This window comes from Peromyscus maniculatus, chromosome 13 (assembly GCF_049852395.1).
Source record: "Peromyscus maniculatus bairdii isolate BWxNUB_F1_BW_parent chromosome 13, HU_Pman_BW_mat_3.1, whole genome shotgun sequence".
Lineage (NCBI taxonomy): Eukaryota > Metazoa > Chordata > Mammalia > Rodentia > Cricetidae > Peromyscus > Peromyscus maniculatus.
Genome location: NC_134864.1, coordinates 9,376,137 through 9,390,320, shown reverse-complemented (window position 1 = coordinate 9,390,320; position 14,184 = coordinate 9,376,137). Strand labels below are relative to the sequence as shown.

The 14,184-nt window shown below is 56.1% G+C and overlaps 1 protein-coding gene across 2 annotated transcripts in view; it reads right to left on the bottom strand.

The window, feature by feature from the left end:
• The window catches only part of Espnl (espin like), a 33,273-nt gene extending 19,422 nt beyond the window's left edge, over window positions 1-13,851 (bottom strand). For both annotated transcript variants that reach the window (XM_006988695.4, XM_076549589.1), the window contains exons 1-5: window positions 13,358-13,851; window positions 12,069-12,259; window positions 10,597-10,783; window positions 8,287-8,469; window positions 1,131-1,262 (exon numbers count right to left, since the gene is read on the bottom strand). In XM_006988695.4, the coding sequence (XP_006988757.1) occupies window positions 1,131-1,262; window positions 8,287-8,469; window positions 10,597-10,783; window positions 12,069-12,259; window positions 13,358-13,654 (990 nt within the window). In that variant the 5' untranslated portion in view covers window positions 13,655-13,851. The remainder of the gene's footprint in view (window positions 1-1,130; window positions 1,263-8,286; window positions 8,470-10,596; window positions 10,784-12,068; window positions 12,260-13,357) is intronic.
• Between the last annotated feature and the right edge of the window lie 333 nt (window positions 13,852-14,184).

Here is a 14,184-nt window from a genome sequence, read left to right as displayed (position 1 = left end):
GAAGGCAGAACAACATACTTTAAAAATACGAACGGACAGGAAGTAGGTCTCTTTTCGCGAAGCTGGGACAGCAGGAGGAAGGGTGAGATTTTAGCTCTGAGCTCTGACTTCTCGGCTTTCTCTTTTACATTGTTTCTGTGTTTCTTATTTAATAAGACGGTTGGTTACATCTACAAAGGAGAAACATGGCATCCCCCTCAAGTGAGCCCCAGGAGGGCCTCGCTTCCTGGGCCTCAGTGCCCTCACCTGAACATGGGTGGGACAGGTCACCCTCCTGAAGGGGTGGCATGATTGAGAACTGACAGAATTCATCATGGTCACTACCTTGGGCTGGATGGGGAGAGAGGGTTGGGGTAGAGGGATGCACTGGGAAGAGTTGGATCCAAGTCATCAAACTACACCCACAGGAACACCCTCCGACATGCTCCACTTCCCTGTCCTCTCCCTCTGGCCGTCTGCTCACACCAAACCACTCCTCTGTGAATTCCCTTATTTGTTCAATCAGCAAACTGTTGGACTCTGTCCTGTGCTGGGAACAGGGACCCGTTGGAATAGTGAAGGATCCTGGCTCCAAGAGGTGGGGAGATGGAGAACCACACATGGAGAAGAGAGAGCCTCCTACCTCTGGAGAATGATGGGCTTCAGGAGAGTTACCTCAGCCAGGGTAGGGTCTTGCTTCCACCCCTGAGCATGCTCAGCCTGAAGTAACATCTCCAAGACACAGACACAATTTCTGTGGTCCACATGACAGGCATGGCTTGTCCAGTCCTGCCTCAGCCCCCATCACTGCCTGACCCCAGTCACAGGACCTTCCCATGACATCTCCTGCCCTGGCCAGGGTTGTAGCCTGGTCTCTGCTTCCTCTGGTTTACTGCGTGATTGGCTGGGTTCCTTTTTTTTTTTTTTTTTTTTTCCCTTTTTTCTGGAGCTAAGGACCGAACCCAGGGTCTTGTGCTTGCTAGGCAAGCGCTCTACCACTGAGCTAAATCCCCAACCCTGGCTGGGTTCTTTCAAAGCCTTTGTCCTGGCAAGTGTTTGAGGTGAGAGAGGTATGTGAAAGGAGCATTGTAGCCAGCTGCCAAGCCCACCTCCCCGGTCCTCCAGAACAGACAGGGCTCCCGAGGTTTTACCGGCCGAGACATTTCCCGCAGGTACTGGGCACAATCCTGGTGTCCGTGATAGTCTGCCAGATCCATCGCTGTGTACCCATCTTCATCCCGCAGGAAGGGGTCTGCACGGTGGGAGAGCAGGGTCTGGCAGCACTGTGGAGAACAGAATATTCCATAACACACATGGCTCGCTGGGTATCAGTGGGAACGTTCAGGCCACTTCCCTGGCTGCAAGCTTGGTCACTCAGCAACCTGCCAGTGACTGTCTTTCCCTCATAGACTCCTTCCAGAGGTGAGTGAGGCATCTTTCTCAGGTCAGTGAGCCGGCTCCTCCAGAGCTCAGGGCTGGAGCAAGGCAAGCTGAGGCACAGGCCCAAGCTGTCTAAGCTGTCTAAGCTGTGGGAGACTCCTGGGTGGTAAGAGAGGCTGAGGTGCCCTGGAGAGGAGTCGTAGGATCTGCAGAGCAGAGACAATGCAGGAGGGCACAGAGCACCGAGCCTGGCCCCCGGGTAGTTCTGGACAGAGCAGGTGCAGCCTGGACCGGGACAGCAACGGCGGCGGAAGAACTTGGCCGGAGTAAAGGATGCCCTGGGTGCTGGCACGTGTGAGCAGAAGGTGGCTGGTGAGAGACAGCCAACGTGCAAGTCTGGGCATCCAGGAGGCCACAGCAGGAGCAGGTGAGCAGATGGGTCCACTCCAGGGAGGGGAAAGTCAAGTGCCCCAACCCAAGGCATGTCTTCCTAAACATCAAAGAACAAAGAAGTGGGAGCTGATGAGGTCAAGCCCAGGAGAGGAGGGAGGCCTAAGGAGGGGCTAGCCTAACACTCAGATCCACCTCACCCCACAAAGGTGCAATGACACAGGACTGTTCTCCCGGTGGCCTAAAGAACTAGGGACCAAGGGGACAGGAGCTGCAGAAGGGCCATGGAGGCTAAGAGCATCTCTGAGCCGGTTGACGGCCTCATGCTTCAAAGAGGCCCAGGAACCTCCAGCATGGAATAAAGATTAAAATGGACCAGGCTTGTACCTCTCGCTCTTGCCCGGCAAATGTGATAAATCACTCCAATTACACCTGTAGACGATTCCCCAATGAAAATGTCCAGTACAGTCAATAGAAGTGAAGGATTCGGGGAAAGATGAGAAATGATTGACTCCAACAATGGGTCCAGAAAGCCCACCATGACCATGACTTTCAGAGAAACGAAGCCGGGGTGTGAATGTTTAGACAAGGTATCATAGCCAATAAAAGTGATGTGGGGCTTGGGGTGTGACTCAGTGGGCAGATCACTTGCCTAGAACACACCCAGCCCTGGGTTCCACCTCTAGCACCTCATAAACAGGCGTGGTGGTGCACACCTGCGACACCAAGACGCGGAGGTGGAGGCAGGAAGGTCAGAGGTTCAAGGTCATCCTCAGCTACACAGGAAGCACCAGGCCAGCCTGGGCTACATGAGACCTTGTCTCAAAATTTAAAAAGCCAGAACCAAAACCAAAAAACCTGATACAGTAGATTGAAAACGACAGGCAGAAAAAATGACGAATATAATGAAGGATAGAGGCTGGATAACCTGCAGCACAGGTCAGGACGAATCCATGGGAAAAACTATACCGAATGAGGTCGCCAAGGCCCAGGAAGACAAATGCCACATGCTCTCTTAGACATGGACCCAGTTTCAAATCTTGTGTGTGTCTAACTTGAAGCACCCCAGGAGGGCCACATTAGGGGAAGAGGACTGGGTTAGATAAAACCAAAGCGGGGCATTGGAAGCCTGGGAGTTGAGAGGCCAGCAGGGAGGCTTGTGGGGGAAGAGGGAAGCCGTGGAAGGCTAACCCTGAGGGACGGTGTGTGGAAAGCCACGTGGGAGCCACCTCACAACCCAGGTGAAAATGCAATCCCAGGGACAGCAGAATACATGTGGCATGCAAGAAGAGGGGGATTCTGGGAGTTACAGGAGTGAGTGAGGGTGGGGGGGGGACTGGGGGGGTAGTCAAAGCTAAGATGCATGAAAATGCCTCATGGAAACCCACCGGTTAGTAAGCTAAGTTCAAAATGTGACTTTAAAAAAACATCCCTGAGATACTGCAGACAGACCCCAAAAGGAAACAGAAAACCCAGCAGGTGTGCGCCATATTTAGGACAGACATCCTTTAGAGGACTGCCTTAGTCTCCAGTCTGCGGCGCTATTGAGATACAGTGGGACCTCGAGGAGATTGGGTCTAGCAGAAAAATGTTAGGCCAGTGGGGATCCTGGGCCCCTAATCCCTACCCGCTCCCTTTCTCCATCTCACAGAGGTGAGGTCCACAGAGCTGAGCCCTATCCATCCCGTGTTCCCGCCATGATGTTCTGTGTGGTCCCAGGCCCACAGCCACAAGACAGGGTGACCGTGGGCGGAAAACCCTGAGGCTGTGAGCCAAGAAAACGTTTCCTCCTCATCGGCTGTGCAGCCTGACTTCCTGACTGTTCCGTCTGTCACGATCCTGCATACAGGTAAATCAAACTGTCACCTGCAACCTGGGCGTGGTGGTGCATCCCTACCATCCCAGCACCTGGGGGCCAGAAACAAGAGACTCTTAAGTTTGAGGCGGTTGAAGGCTGACTCACGCAGGACAGCCAAGGCCAGCGTATGTGTGCTATGGACCCCAGAAGGAGAGACCGACTGGGGCAGAGGCGCTGTCCGAGAGAGCATGGCTGAGGCTCTTGTGAACCCATGGCAAATGCCAGAGCACAAATCCAGGAATGCCAGCAAATCCCAGGGGGATCCACAGATACCTGCCTGCTGTCCCCTCAGCGTAGGTAGACTGCAGAAAGTACAAGTGAGGGACAGGACGACTTCAGGACACGGGCCCCTGGCCATCTAACAGACAGGGACTGGGATGCAAAAGCACACAGAAAAGAAAGGTTGGACACCACAAAGTAAAAACTTTTTTTGGTTTTGTTTTGTTTTCTCCTTGCCCCACACAAGGTCTCCTAGAGCCCCGGCTGACTTCAACTTTGTTATGTAGCCGAGTCTGCCTTTGAACTCCTGAACTCTTCTTGCCTCCGCCTCCCAAATCCTGGGATTGCAGGTGGGCACCGCACTGCACCACACCACACCACAGCTGTCTCCCAGCCACCAGTTTATCTCTGGCAAAGACATCCCTCGCTGCTGCCGAGGACATAAAGACATTTGGAGGCAAACACACAGAAAGAACAGATTATTCCCAGCCACACAGCCTCACGGAGGGAGCCCCCAACAGACACACCAGACCGCAGGACTGCGATTCCACATGGGAGCTTGGTCTACAAGGGGGGAAGACGTAGATTTGTGGGTTTCTTTTATTTAAAAAGAGAAAGCCTGGGGCGTTTTAAGAGCTGAAGAAACAAACCTGTTGAAGATGGCCCTCCCCATGTCCCCCACGACCTGCTTTTTCTCACACTCCCAGCTTTTCACACTGGTCTCCACACCCTGTCTGAAAAGCTGATGCCACCGTGTCCCCAGCTGGAGGCCCAAGTCTGAGCTGAGCAGAGAGCACACAAGTCCTTCCTATGAGCCCCAGGTGTACCAGGCTCCAGCCCTGTCTCCCAGCCACTGTGCGAGACTCAGCTTCCCCAGGTTTGCAGAAGGGGAATGAGGAAGCTAAGAGTTCTTCCAAGGTGAGGACCCCATAGCCTCCATCCACCCGGGTAGCTCCATGGCTGCCCTATGGACAAGGGGAGCTCTGGGTCGCTGAGGGCAACTGTCCTGCATCCTCGGCCCCAGCACACCCTGAGCCGTCTGCTCCCAGCCTTTCTTAATACCTCACTCACTATTCTAACACAAACACTCTGTGTGATAGCATCGACCTGTACACGTCGTTTCTAAATAATTAAAATCCTGTACTGGAAACCGGGAGGGCCAGATGGCCGAACCGGACGCAGCCGAGAAAGGTAGAGAAAGGGATGAAGATCCTGTTGGGCTTTGTACCGGGGTTCCCTGCTCTGTCCAGGATGTGCAGGACTCTGACCTCCAGCTCTGCTGTCCCGCACAGGACTCCTGCCCACGGGAAGGCAAGGGAGTAGGTGGAGATGACTAGTGGCCAGCTCTGCCCAGCTGTGAAGGCTCTCAGCATTGCTTATCTGTGCACACGGGGTCACTTGGAATTACGGCTTCCTCATCAATTAATAAGCTAAATAGTAATCTTCAACCCAGGCTCTCTTCATAGTTGTGTCAAGATTACACGAAAGCTTTGTTGATATTGTCATCGGGTTTTGTGGTTGTTGTTTTGTTTGTTTGTGTCTTTCTTCTTTGAGACAGGGTCTCCCTGTGAGGATGGCCCCAAACTTGCCATTCCCTTGTTTCTGCCCCCCCCCCCCCCAGTGCTGGGATTGTAGGGATGCACCACCACGCCCAGGTCACAGGTGACAGTTTGATTTACCTGTAGGCAGAATCGTGACAGATGGAACAGCCAGAGAGTCAGGCTGCTGTGGCCGGGGATGTAGTTCAGTTGGTAGAGCCCTTGTCTAGCATGCATGAAGCCCTGGGTTCAATCCCCAAAATAGCACACACACCAGGTGTGGGAATGCATGCCCAAGGTGCCAGCACCCAGGAGACAAAGGCAGGAGGATTAGAAGACCAAGGCCACCCTTGGCTACAAAGTGAGTTTTAGGCCACACAAGACTCTGTTTTAAAAACAAAGACAGCATGCCGGGCTGTGGTGGTGCATACCTTTAATCCCAGAAGAGGCAGGCGGATCTCTGTGAGTTCAAGGCCACCCTGGTTTAAAAAGTGAGTTCCAGGACAGCCAGGGCTCCACAGAGAAACCCTGCCTATAAATAAATAAATAAATAATAAATAAATGATAAAAATAAAAAACAAAGCCAGCATACCTTCTCGGCATTTTGGCTGAGTACAGGGCCAGTGCCAAAACCAAAAGGCAAAAACAATTTAAAAAAAAAGGCAGACCAGTGAAGTGTGTCAACATCAGGCCCAGCAACCGCTGTCAGTGAGTGGCATCATTTTTAAAGCTGGGATGAAACAAAATATCTGTCCCCTCAATGCATACTGTGGAGTCAATTCTAGAGAGGAATCTGAAGTGCAGTCTGGTCAGATGTGTGCATTCACCCTCAGTTCTAACTGAGGGAGTGAGGCATTTAAGGAGAGCCCTGGCTCAGATGATCACAGACCGGGTTTTCACACCTACATACTGAGCCCGGAACCCCGAGGAGGCTCATGGGGTGCAAGTGTGTTCTTCACTGAGCGGGCCGTTTGGGCAGAGCCAACATTCCTGTCCCCCAAGTGCACCCCAGTCACTGTAACCACCAAGGCCAGCCCCAAGTTTCCAGGACCCACAGAGGGATGACCCCTGCAGAACCCACCTGCACTGACAAGCATACCTAGTTCTGTGTCTGTTGAGAGAATGACTGTGACCAAGGGAGGGTGTGGGCACCCACTGCAGGGCATGAGACCCAGTAGTTGGCTGAACCTCCAAGGATGGGGCTTTAGTGGGACCCTGGGCTTTCTAAATGTTCTTTCTGGAGGTAGTTGGGTAGAGAGTCAGTCGTAGCCACACATCTGGCCTGAGGCAGCCTCATGCACATCTGTCCTGTCTTCCTCCACAGCCTGAGAAGGCCTCCTACACCACATCCGGGCCCTTCCACCCATGAGTTCTCTTCCTCACGAGCCTTGCTTCAGCCGCCCTCTTCCCAGCCTCCTCCTGCCACGCTGACCTCACCCAGCCCTCTCACTCCTTCCCATGTGTGCCCACATCTTTGTGGCTCTTTGTAGATGGGGTTTACTGATACTGTTCATACATGGTCCTCCCATCAGGCACAGGCGAGCACCCCCTGGGGAGTTTGCAATAGTCCTCCTCAGGCCCCACCCAGGACCGGTTAAAACCAGAATTGGGGGCTGGAGTGGGCTGCTGGCACATTTTGAAGTTCTCTGGAGGTGAAGCTAAGCTGGAGAAGCACTATTCAGGTCAAATGCTGCAGGCTTCCTAATGCCCGTGGCCCCTGTCATGGGACAGTGACGGTTAAAAACGGAAACAGGAAGTACTCATTTGAACAGCTGTGAAACAGGAGTCCAGCTCAGGGTAATTAGAGGGAAGGCTGGACCAGATGCATTACATTTATTATATGTGTACGAGTGCCTTGCCAGCATACAGGTGTGTGCACCTCAAGTGTGTCTGGTGCCACCCCAGCCTTTGGTTTGTTCTCATATGCCCCGGGGGTGGGGGCAGGAAGGCAGGGGTCCAGCCGTGAGCTGCTGAGGACATGCACTCTTATGAGCCCTGGATTCCGTAAGACTTAAAGGGAGGACGCTCTCCTCTGAGGGCTCCTTGGCATCCATGGGCTTCCGCATGGTCTTACATAGGAAAATAATGTCTAGCTCTTCAGGAAGACCCCTGGCCTCCACAGCCCTGCATCACCTTTCCTAAAAAGGAGCTGGGGTGTGCTCAGGGCCCGATGACCAGTGACAGAGCTCAGAGTATCTGTCACCAGCTGCCTGGGTTGCCGTCGGGGACTCTGTGGCTGCGCTGTGTGGATAACAACATTCTCTTGCTTAGCATGGATGAAGTGGCTCCCTGAACATTTGGGTTCCCACTGGGATGGGCTACTCAAAATCTGACCCATGCTGCTGGGCCACTGGGCCACTGGACACACGTTTCCAATTACAACCCCCATAGAGGAATCCAGTCTGCCTGGAGAGCTGCAGGGTAACCTTGGCAAAAATCAGAAACTCCTGAGGCATCCAGGAAGCAGGAGGGGATCAGGGGCGCTGAAGATTCTCAGGGCAGGAAGGATGGGGGAGAAGGTACCTGCATGGGACCAGATCCAGACAGGCCACCAGCTGCCTCAGCCCTCAGAGCTTGGCACCTCCTGACCTGTGACACTTTCACCCTCGTATAGTGGGTTCTGGAGGTTCATTCCTGGAAACTGGGCTACCTGGGCAGGCAGGTCTAAGTTATGCATTCATCGTTAGCCTTTAGCCATGCATCACGGCGCCTGGCCTGGAGCAGGGAACAGGGGTTTTTCCGAGTCATCTCGTGACCGAGGGCATGTGCTCTGCCTGCTGTACCCATTTTACCCAATAGAAGGGTAGGGCTGGCACCTGTTTCAAAGGACGTCTGGGAAGACTCGGTGGCACATTGACAAAGTGCCAGCTCAGAGTCCTAGCCAGTCCCCCCCCCCCCCCCCGGTCCCCCATTGCAATATACCTCCATGTGTCCATTCTCGGCTGCATCATGCAGGGGAGTCCCTCCCCAGGAGTCTCTCATGATGGGGGCACCCATGAGCAGAAGCCGGTCGAGAATAGGTGTGTGGCCACCCCGAGCTGCAAAGTGCAGGGCAGTGGCTCCTTCGTTATCCTGCGCTGTCAGGCCAATGTCTGTGAACGTGACCTGGTGAGAGAATCGAAGCAGACAGCTGTCAGCGGAGGAAGGACCTGGGGTAGCCATCCCCGGGGAGGAGGGACAGGGGCACTCAGAGCAGAGGTGGGACTCCCCAGCCGTGATTCTCAGTGGGCAGTGGAGATACCCCCGGGAAACCTTGAGGCAGAGCTGGCTCGTCCCACATGCCCTGTGACCCACGTGGCATCCCAGGGCAGGGCAGGTTATATGAGCACAGGATTTGATCTTTGGAAGCCCACAAGCCGAACTCCATAGCCGGAGAGGAACAGCGCATGGGCACCCAGCAATAGGAGAGACAGAGAGGACGCAGGCACATGCAGCCCTTGGGTGTCTCCGCTCATCTGAGAGGGTGCTGCTAAAGGCCTGGGTGCCATGCCACCTTCCCCCACAGCCCTAGCCCAGAGCTGGTCACATGGCCTCGGGCCTGTTCTGTTGGCTGGGGCCTTGAGGTCTGCCTTTGTCTCTGGCTTCATCTGCCCTGTGAAGGTACCATGGGGTCGGCTCCACAGTACCCAGCTGGGGTCCCCTTAGGCTGTCCAGCCAAAAGCCGTGCCCACTCTCCCATGGGCTTGCCTGCTGACATGTGGACTTCTAGGATTGCCTTTGTCTGTTCTGTGGGGTCTGCAGGAACCTCCTTAGAGGAAGGACTAAGGACTGTGGTGTTTCTGCTTTCTCTGCTGCCAGTAATGGGGCCAGCATCTTCCACAAAGGTGGGGTTCCCCTGCTGTGGAAAGGAGCCTTACCACTGAGCTGTCCTGTCCCTGAAGACCCACAGCCCACTGTGTCTGTCAGGCTAGCATGTGCCCACCTTAGCAGAATCCAAAGGTCTCAGGGGACAAATCACCTGTGCCCGGCCACAAGCCATCACCATGGCTACTCCTCCAATCTCATTCCGCTGGCTCCCATCCAGGAGGCAGGAGAGCCAGCTCAAGCCCCAGACCTGGGGCACCGCCCAGGTGAGGGTCTCGGTCTCAAGTGACTGAGTTAGATCTGCAAGCAAGGCCATGGGCAAGGCCTCGGGCACAGCAGGGATTGGGGAATTGGGCAGCCCGGAGCCCAGGCTTTCTCCTGGGGGAGCTGGGGTCGTGGGGGGGGGCAGCACACACAGGTGATACACCAGTGGCTGGGCAGGTGCTACCGAGGAAGCTGAAGGCAAAGGACACAACCTCAGGGACCTCTGGGAGGTTGGGAGTCAAAGCAAGGGTGGGCGGACATTGCTCTTCCTGTGTCTCCTCACACTAACTGCCAGGTTCAGGGAATCCAGCTGACGGGCAGAACCCAACTTCCAGATGGTGGGAGGAGACAACCACTGTGGTGCCAGCCAGATGTGCTGATGGTCAGGTGCTAGTACCAGAGACACCCAGGGATCTCAGAAAGGCGCAAGGCGCAGCGTGTTCGGAGGCCCAGAGAGGAGACTGGATGGACTGATCAAGGACCACCCCTGCCTCCTTTGCTGGCAGTCAGGATGACTTTCTACACTGCATGGAAAATTTTGGCATAGAGCCACCGAGGGCCCTCTCCATCTTTGCCACCCCAGGCCCAAAGGCCAGGCTTTCCTGCCTTTGAGTGTGATGCATCCTCTTCTGAGGAACGGCCTTGAGTCATGTTTCCCACCACAGTACACTTCAAGCTACTTCCTGCCTCTGCCTCCTCCTCCAGTGGGGGTCTCCCCAACTCTTGGACACTATGGCATCTCTAGTGGACTCTTGAAGTTGCCTACCTCCTCCGGGGGTGGCTGGTGTTTTGTTGCGAAGGTGAGAAGTCCCTGGCCCACCCTGGCCCAACTCCAGCCACTCTGGAGTTTGGGATTTTCTTCCCGGGAAAGGTAAGAGCTCTGGGCCTTGAATGTGGTTGAGTGTTTCAGGCCAGGCGCTGGCATCTGTGACTGGGCACAATCATCAACACCAAATGAACTCCAGAGAGGGACCCAGTCCCTAGGAAGGAGCCCTGAGAACTCTGGGGGCTGCTGTTTCCTATAGTTCCTCGGGCACTGCAGAGTTCCACCTCATACTCTGGTGACCTATGCGACCCCAGTGCCTCAGAGCCCCCATTCCAGGCCCAGATGGCTCTAGGGCCTGGACTCCCTGGATGCCCTGTTTCCCCACAGTGCCCCCTTACCAGCCAGACAACCAGAGAGTAGTGGCCGCGGGCGGCCGCAGCATGCAGTGAGCTCATGCCGTCCAGGGCACGCAGGCGCACGTCGGCCCCACAGTCTTTCACCAGGAACTGGGCCAGGTGCAGGTGGCCCTCTTGGCAGGCCAGGTAGAGTGGAGAGGCACCGCTGCGGGTCTGCTGGTTCACACCACTGTGATGGAGGGAGGCTCGTGAGGCCTGCGGTCAGAACCGCCCCACGGAGGCTGAGCTGGGGCGGCATTCGGCATTCGGGGGATTTTCGGCAGGTCACTCTCGGGGCCGGGTGAATCCTTGGTTCCCAGTGACCAGTTGCGGGGTGGGTTGGGGGGGAGCAGTGTCCTACCCCAAGATGACATCATCCTCGGGTGACATAGACGTGTCCTTGATCCCCGACCCCTGACCGTATAGTCCGAGTTTCCCTAATTCCTTCCAGCTTCTGTCTCCATGGGCTCTGTACCCCACCCCCCACCCCCCTGCAAGAAAGCTGTGTTTTATTTTCCTCTTCCCTTGCCTGGGTCAAGCTTACTCCTATCAGTCATTTTAGATGGAGGAGGGTCACAGTCTAGACACAGAGTTGACCCCTAACTCCCAACCCCCCCTCCCCCCGCCTCTGTGCTACTGTGACTGGCAGCATCTGCTGCCGCCACCGAGCAGTCTTTGCTGCGCTCACTGGGTAAAGTGGCCTCCCTTGGCAGTAAGGCTTGGCTCTTCACTGCTCCGGGCTCAGGCACGTCCGTCTTCTAAGGCTCTGAACTGTGGGACCCTTGAACCAGGGGGCCACTCAGGCAGGGGAGGCTGGTGAGTAACGACATGCTTTCCCAGACACGCTGCAACTCACTGAGGGACTTTGGATCCGCTCCAGAGGGGCGCCTCTACTCCATCGTGGAGAGGCCATTACAAGCTTCAGCTGGCAGAAGGGGAAACTGAGGCTGAAAGCTGAATGATTTGCTCAAGGGGCAAGGGTTTGGGTCTCTTTCCTTACACAGTCCCTCTGCCCCCTTAGTTCTAGCCAGGTGAGCTTTGTATCGGGCTCAGACCGGAACATAATGAAGGAGGGGAGAAAAATTTGGAGGCTGCGTGCCTCAGTGGGCCTGGCCCTGTCTTCTCTCATCCCCCAACTCTAGAGGGTGGGGCACAAGGCCTTGGATTTGAAGCCAGTCCGGTCAAGGTGATTCCAGTGTGGAGAATGACTGAAGGCAGTTGCTTTTCCCAAACACCATTTGGGTGCAGTTCTTGCAGCCCCTCCCCCCCTCCACCGGTGCAATGCTGCACCTGTGTGTGAAGGCCCTCCCTTCCCCATGCAGAGCCTGCATCCATGCTTCTCCCCCTGCTTATCCTCTGGCTCTGGAGTCACGGGGCCCGCCTCGACAGGCCACCACCACCCTGTCTTCTTTGCCTCTCCCCTGGGCGGGCTCCCTCGGGGGCCAGCCACTACGGGCAAGGCCCTGGGCTCTCACCTGCCGTGGGCAGCCGCCAGGAGCTTCAGACAGGTCAGGTCACCACTGACAGCAGCGTGGTGCAGCGGCAAGGCCCCCTCCAGCGTCTCCAGTGTGGCCGCGTGGCCCTCGCGTAGCAACCACTCTACCAGGGCCGGATGTCCAAACCGGGCAGCCAGGTGCAACGGGGAGACCCCTGTGGCATCTTGGTCCTGCGGGGACACGAGCAGGACACTGAGCCTCTGTAGGCCCCAGTGCAGCCTGTCTGGGCAGCACCAGCATGGCCAGAGACAGCTGCCTGAGGCTGGCCTCTTGGAGGACCCTATAACGCCTGAAGCTGGCTCCTTCCCTGCTTCCTCCATCCCCTACCGAGACTGAAGTACCTTGACTGAGGAAGAAGCTGGGTTAGGCCCCTGGGGTCCCTCCCCACCCCAGCTGCCTGCCTTTCTGATCAGTTGAATCCCTCCCTGCACATTCTGCACATGCTCAGAAAGACTTCAGCCAGCACAATGATTCTCACCATAGGTGTCCCAGGACAGCGCCCTCTAGACCTCTGTCCCTCGTTCCTCCCCAGGATGGTCCCCAAGGTATTTCTCCTGAAGTTGTTAAGCATCTGGCAGACCTGGGCATTCCCTGAGGGTGCTATAATCCAAAGTGAGTCTGGGAATGGGCGAGCACCTGCCCTCTGCCCTCGGGGGTCATTGGAAGAGTCTGTGAGGAGGGGCGTGGAGGCTGGAGCAGCCATGTGCTGGTGTCTCAGTCTCCATCCTGTGCTCGCAAGAACGCAGCATGGCCGACAACCCTCGAGTCCCATGCCAAGCAGGTCTAGGAGGCTGGTAGCTAGCTCTATAGACACGTTCCAGCAGGATGATCACCCGACTCGAGAGCCTTCTCACTAGGGCGGCTGTCAGCCTGTGTCCCCAGGGCTCCAAAATCCTGAGAGCCCAAGGTACCTCTTTACAAATCCGCTTCTTGACCCTTTGGGGAGCAGGTTCTATTGATCAGTTCTGATCAGAGATGAGATCCTGAACATAGGCAAGGCTATCATTGGTGGTCCTGGGTGCTCCTTGTTGGGGGAGGGGTAGAAAAGCCCCTTTTCTAGATACATATGAGGGTGACTGATGTGGCCTTGATGTTCAAGGGTTTCTGCTGGGTTTTTGGTTTTTTTGGTGGGGGGTGGAGGGGGGCGGGTAAGAGGCATGCATCTCTGACTGAGACAGAGCTTAGATCCCTCCAGGGATCAGAGCTTCTGGACTTGTCCCAGCCAGATCCCTGGACCACAGGCACAGAGCCACCCTATTCTAGCTTACCTGCAGGCCGCAGCCCCCGTCACGGACCAGCCAGCACAGCTCTGCCAGGTTGCCAGTGGCCGCTGCATCGTGGACTGGCGTGGCCCCGTTGTGTGCCCGCTGGTTGCCGGGCAGCTTGGCCCTCTGCACCAGGAACTTGACACACTCCAGGTGGCCAGCCCGGGTGGCATGGTGCACCAGGCCAGCCCCCAACTCATCAGTGATGCCTGGGCTCAGGGTACCCGCCTCTAGCAGCCGCTCCAAGGTAGCCACATCCCCGTCCTGGGAGGCCACCAGTGCCTGCTGCTGCTCCTCCATCCTCAAGTCCGTTCTCGGTGGCGGCTTGTATACAGGCCCAGCAGGGCTTCCTGTTTCAGGCGTGGACGCTGCTGAGGGCTCTGGTTACCTGATAAGCAGCTCCCTGGGCAGATGGGAGGCAGCAACAGGGGGGCAGGCCCTGGGGGACTGGCCCTCAAAGCCTGGCCCAAGCAACTTGGGCTCAGTGCCTGGAGCTTCTGAGCATGGAGAGTGCAGCCTTGGAGGAAGGAATACACAAGTTGGGCCAGCAGGTGCCACTCATCAGCTGGAGCCCTATCACCTACAGAGGGAAGCCAGAGGACGCCTCAGCCAGGCTCTTGGCTTGGCATGGGTCTCCAGCGCCCGGAGGGTGTTCACAGCTACAGTCAGCTCAGGCTCAGAAATACCTGTGCCAGCAAATATTTCAGTGAGAGACTAGCCGGCCACCCAGGAGGCTTCTCAATTCTCCTTGAAGAGTAGACCCACTGTGGCAGCCTTTAGGGTCTAAATACCATCACTGGAGGCCCCTAGGTCTGTGTGTCTCCTCTCTC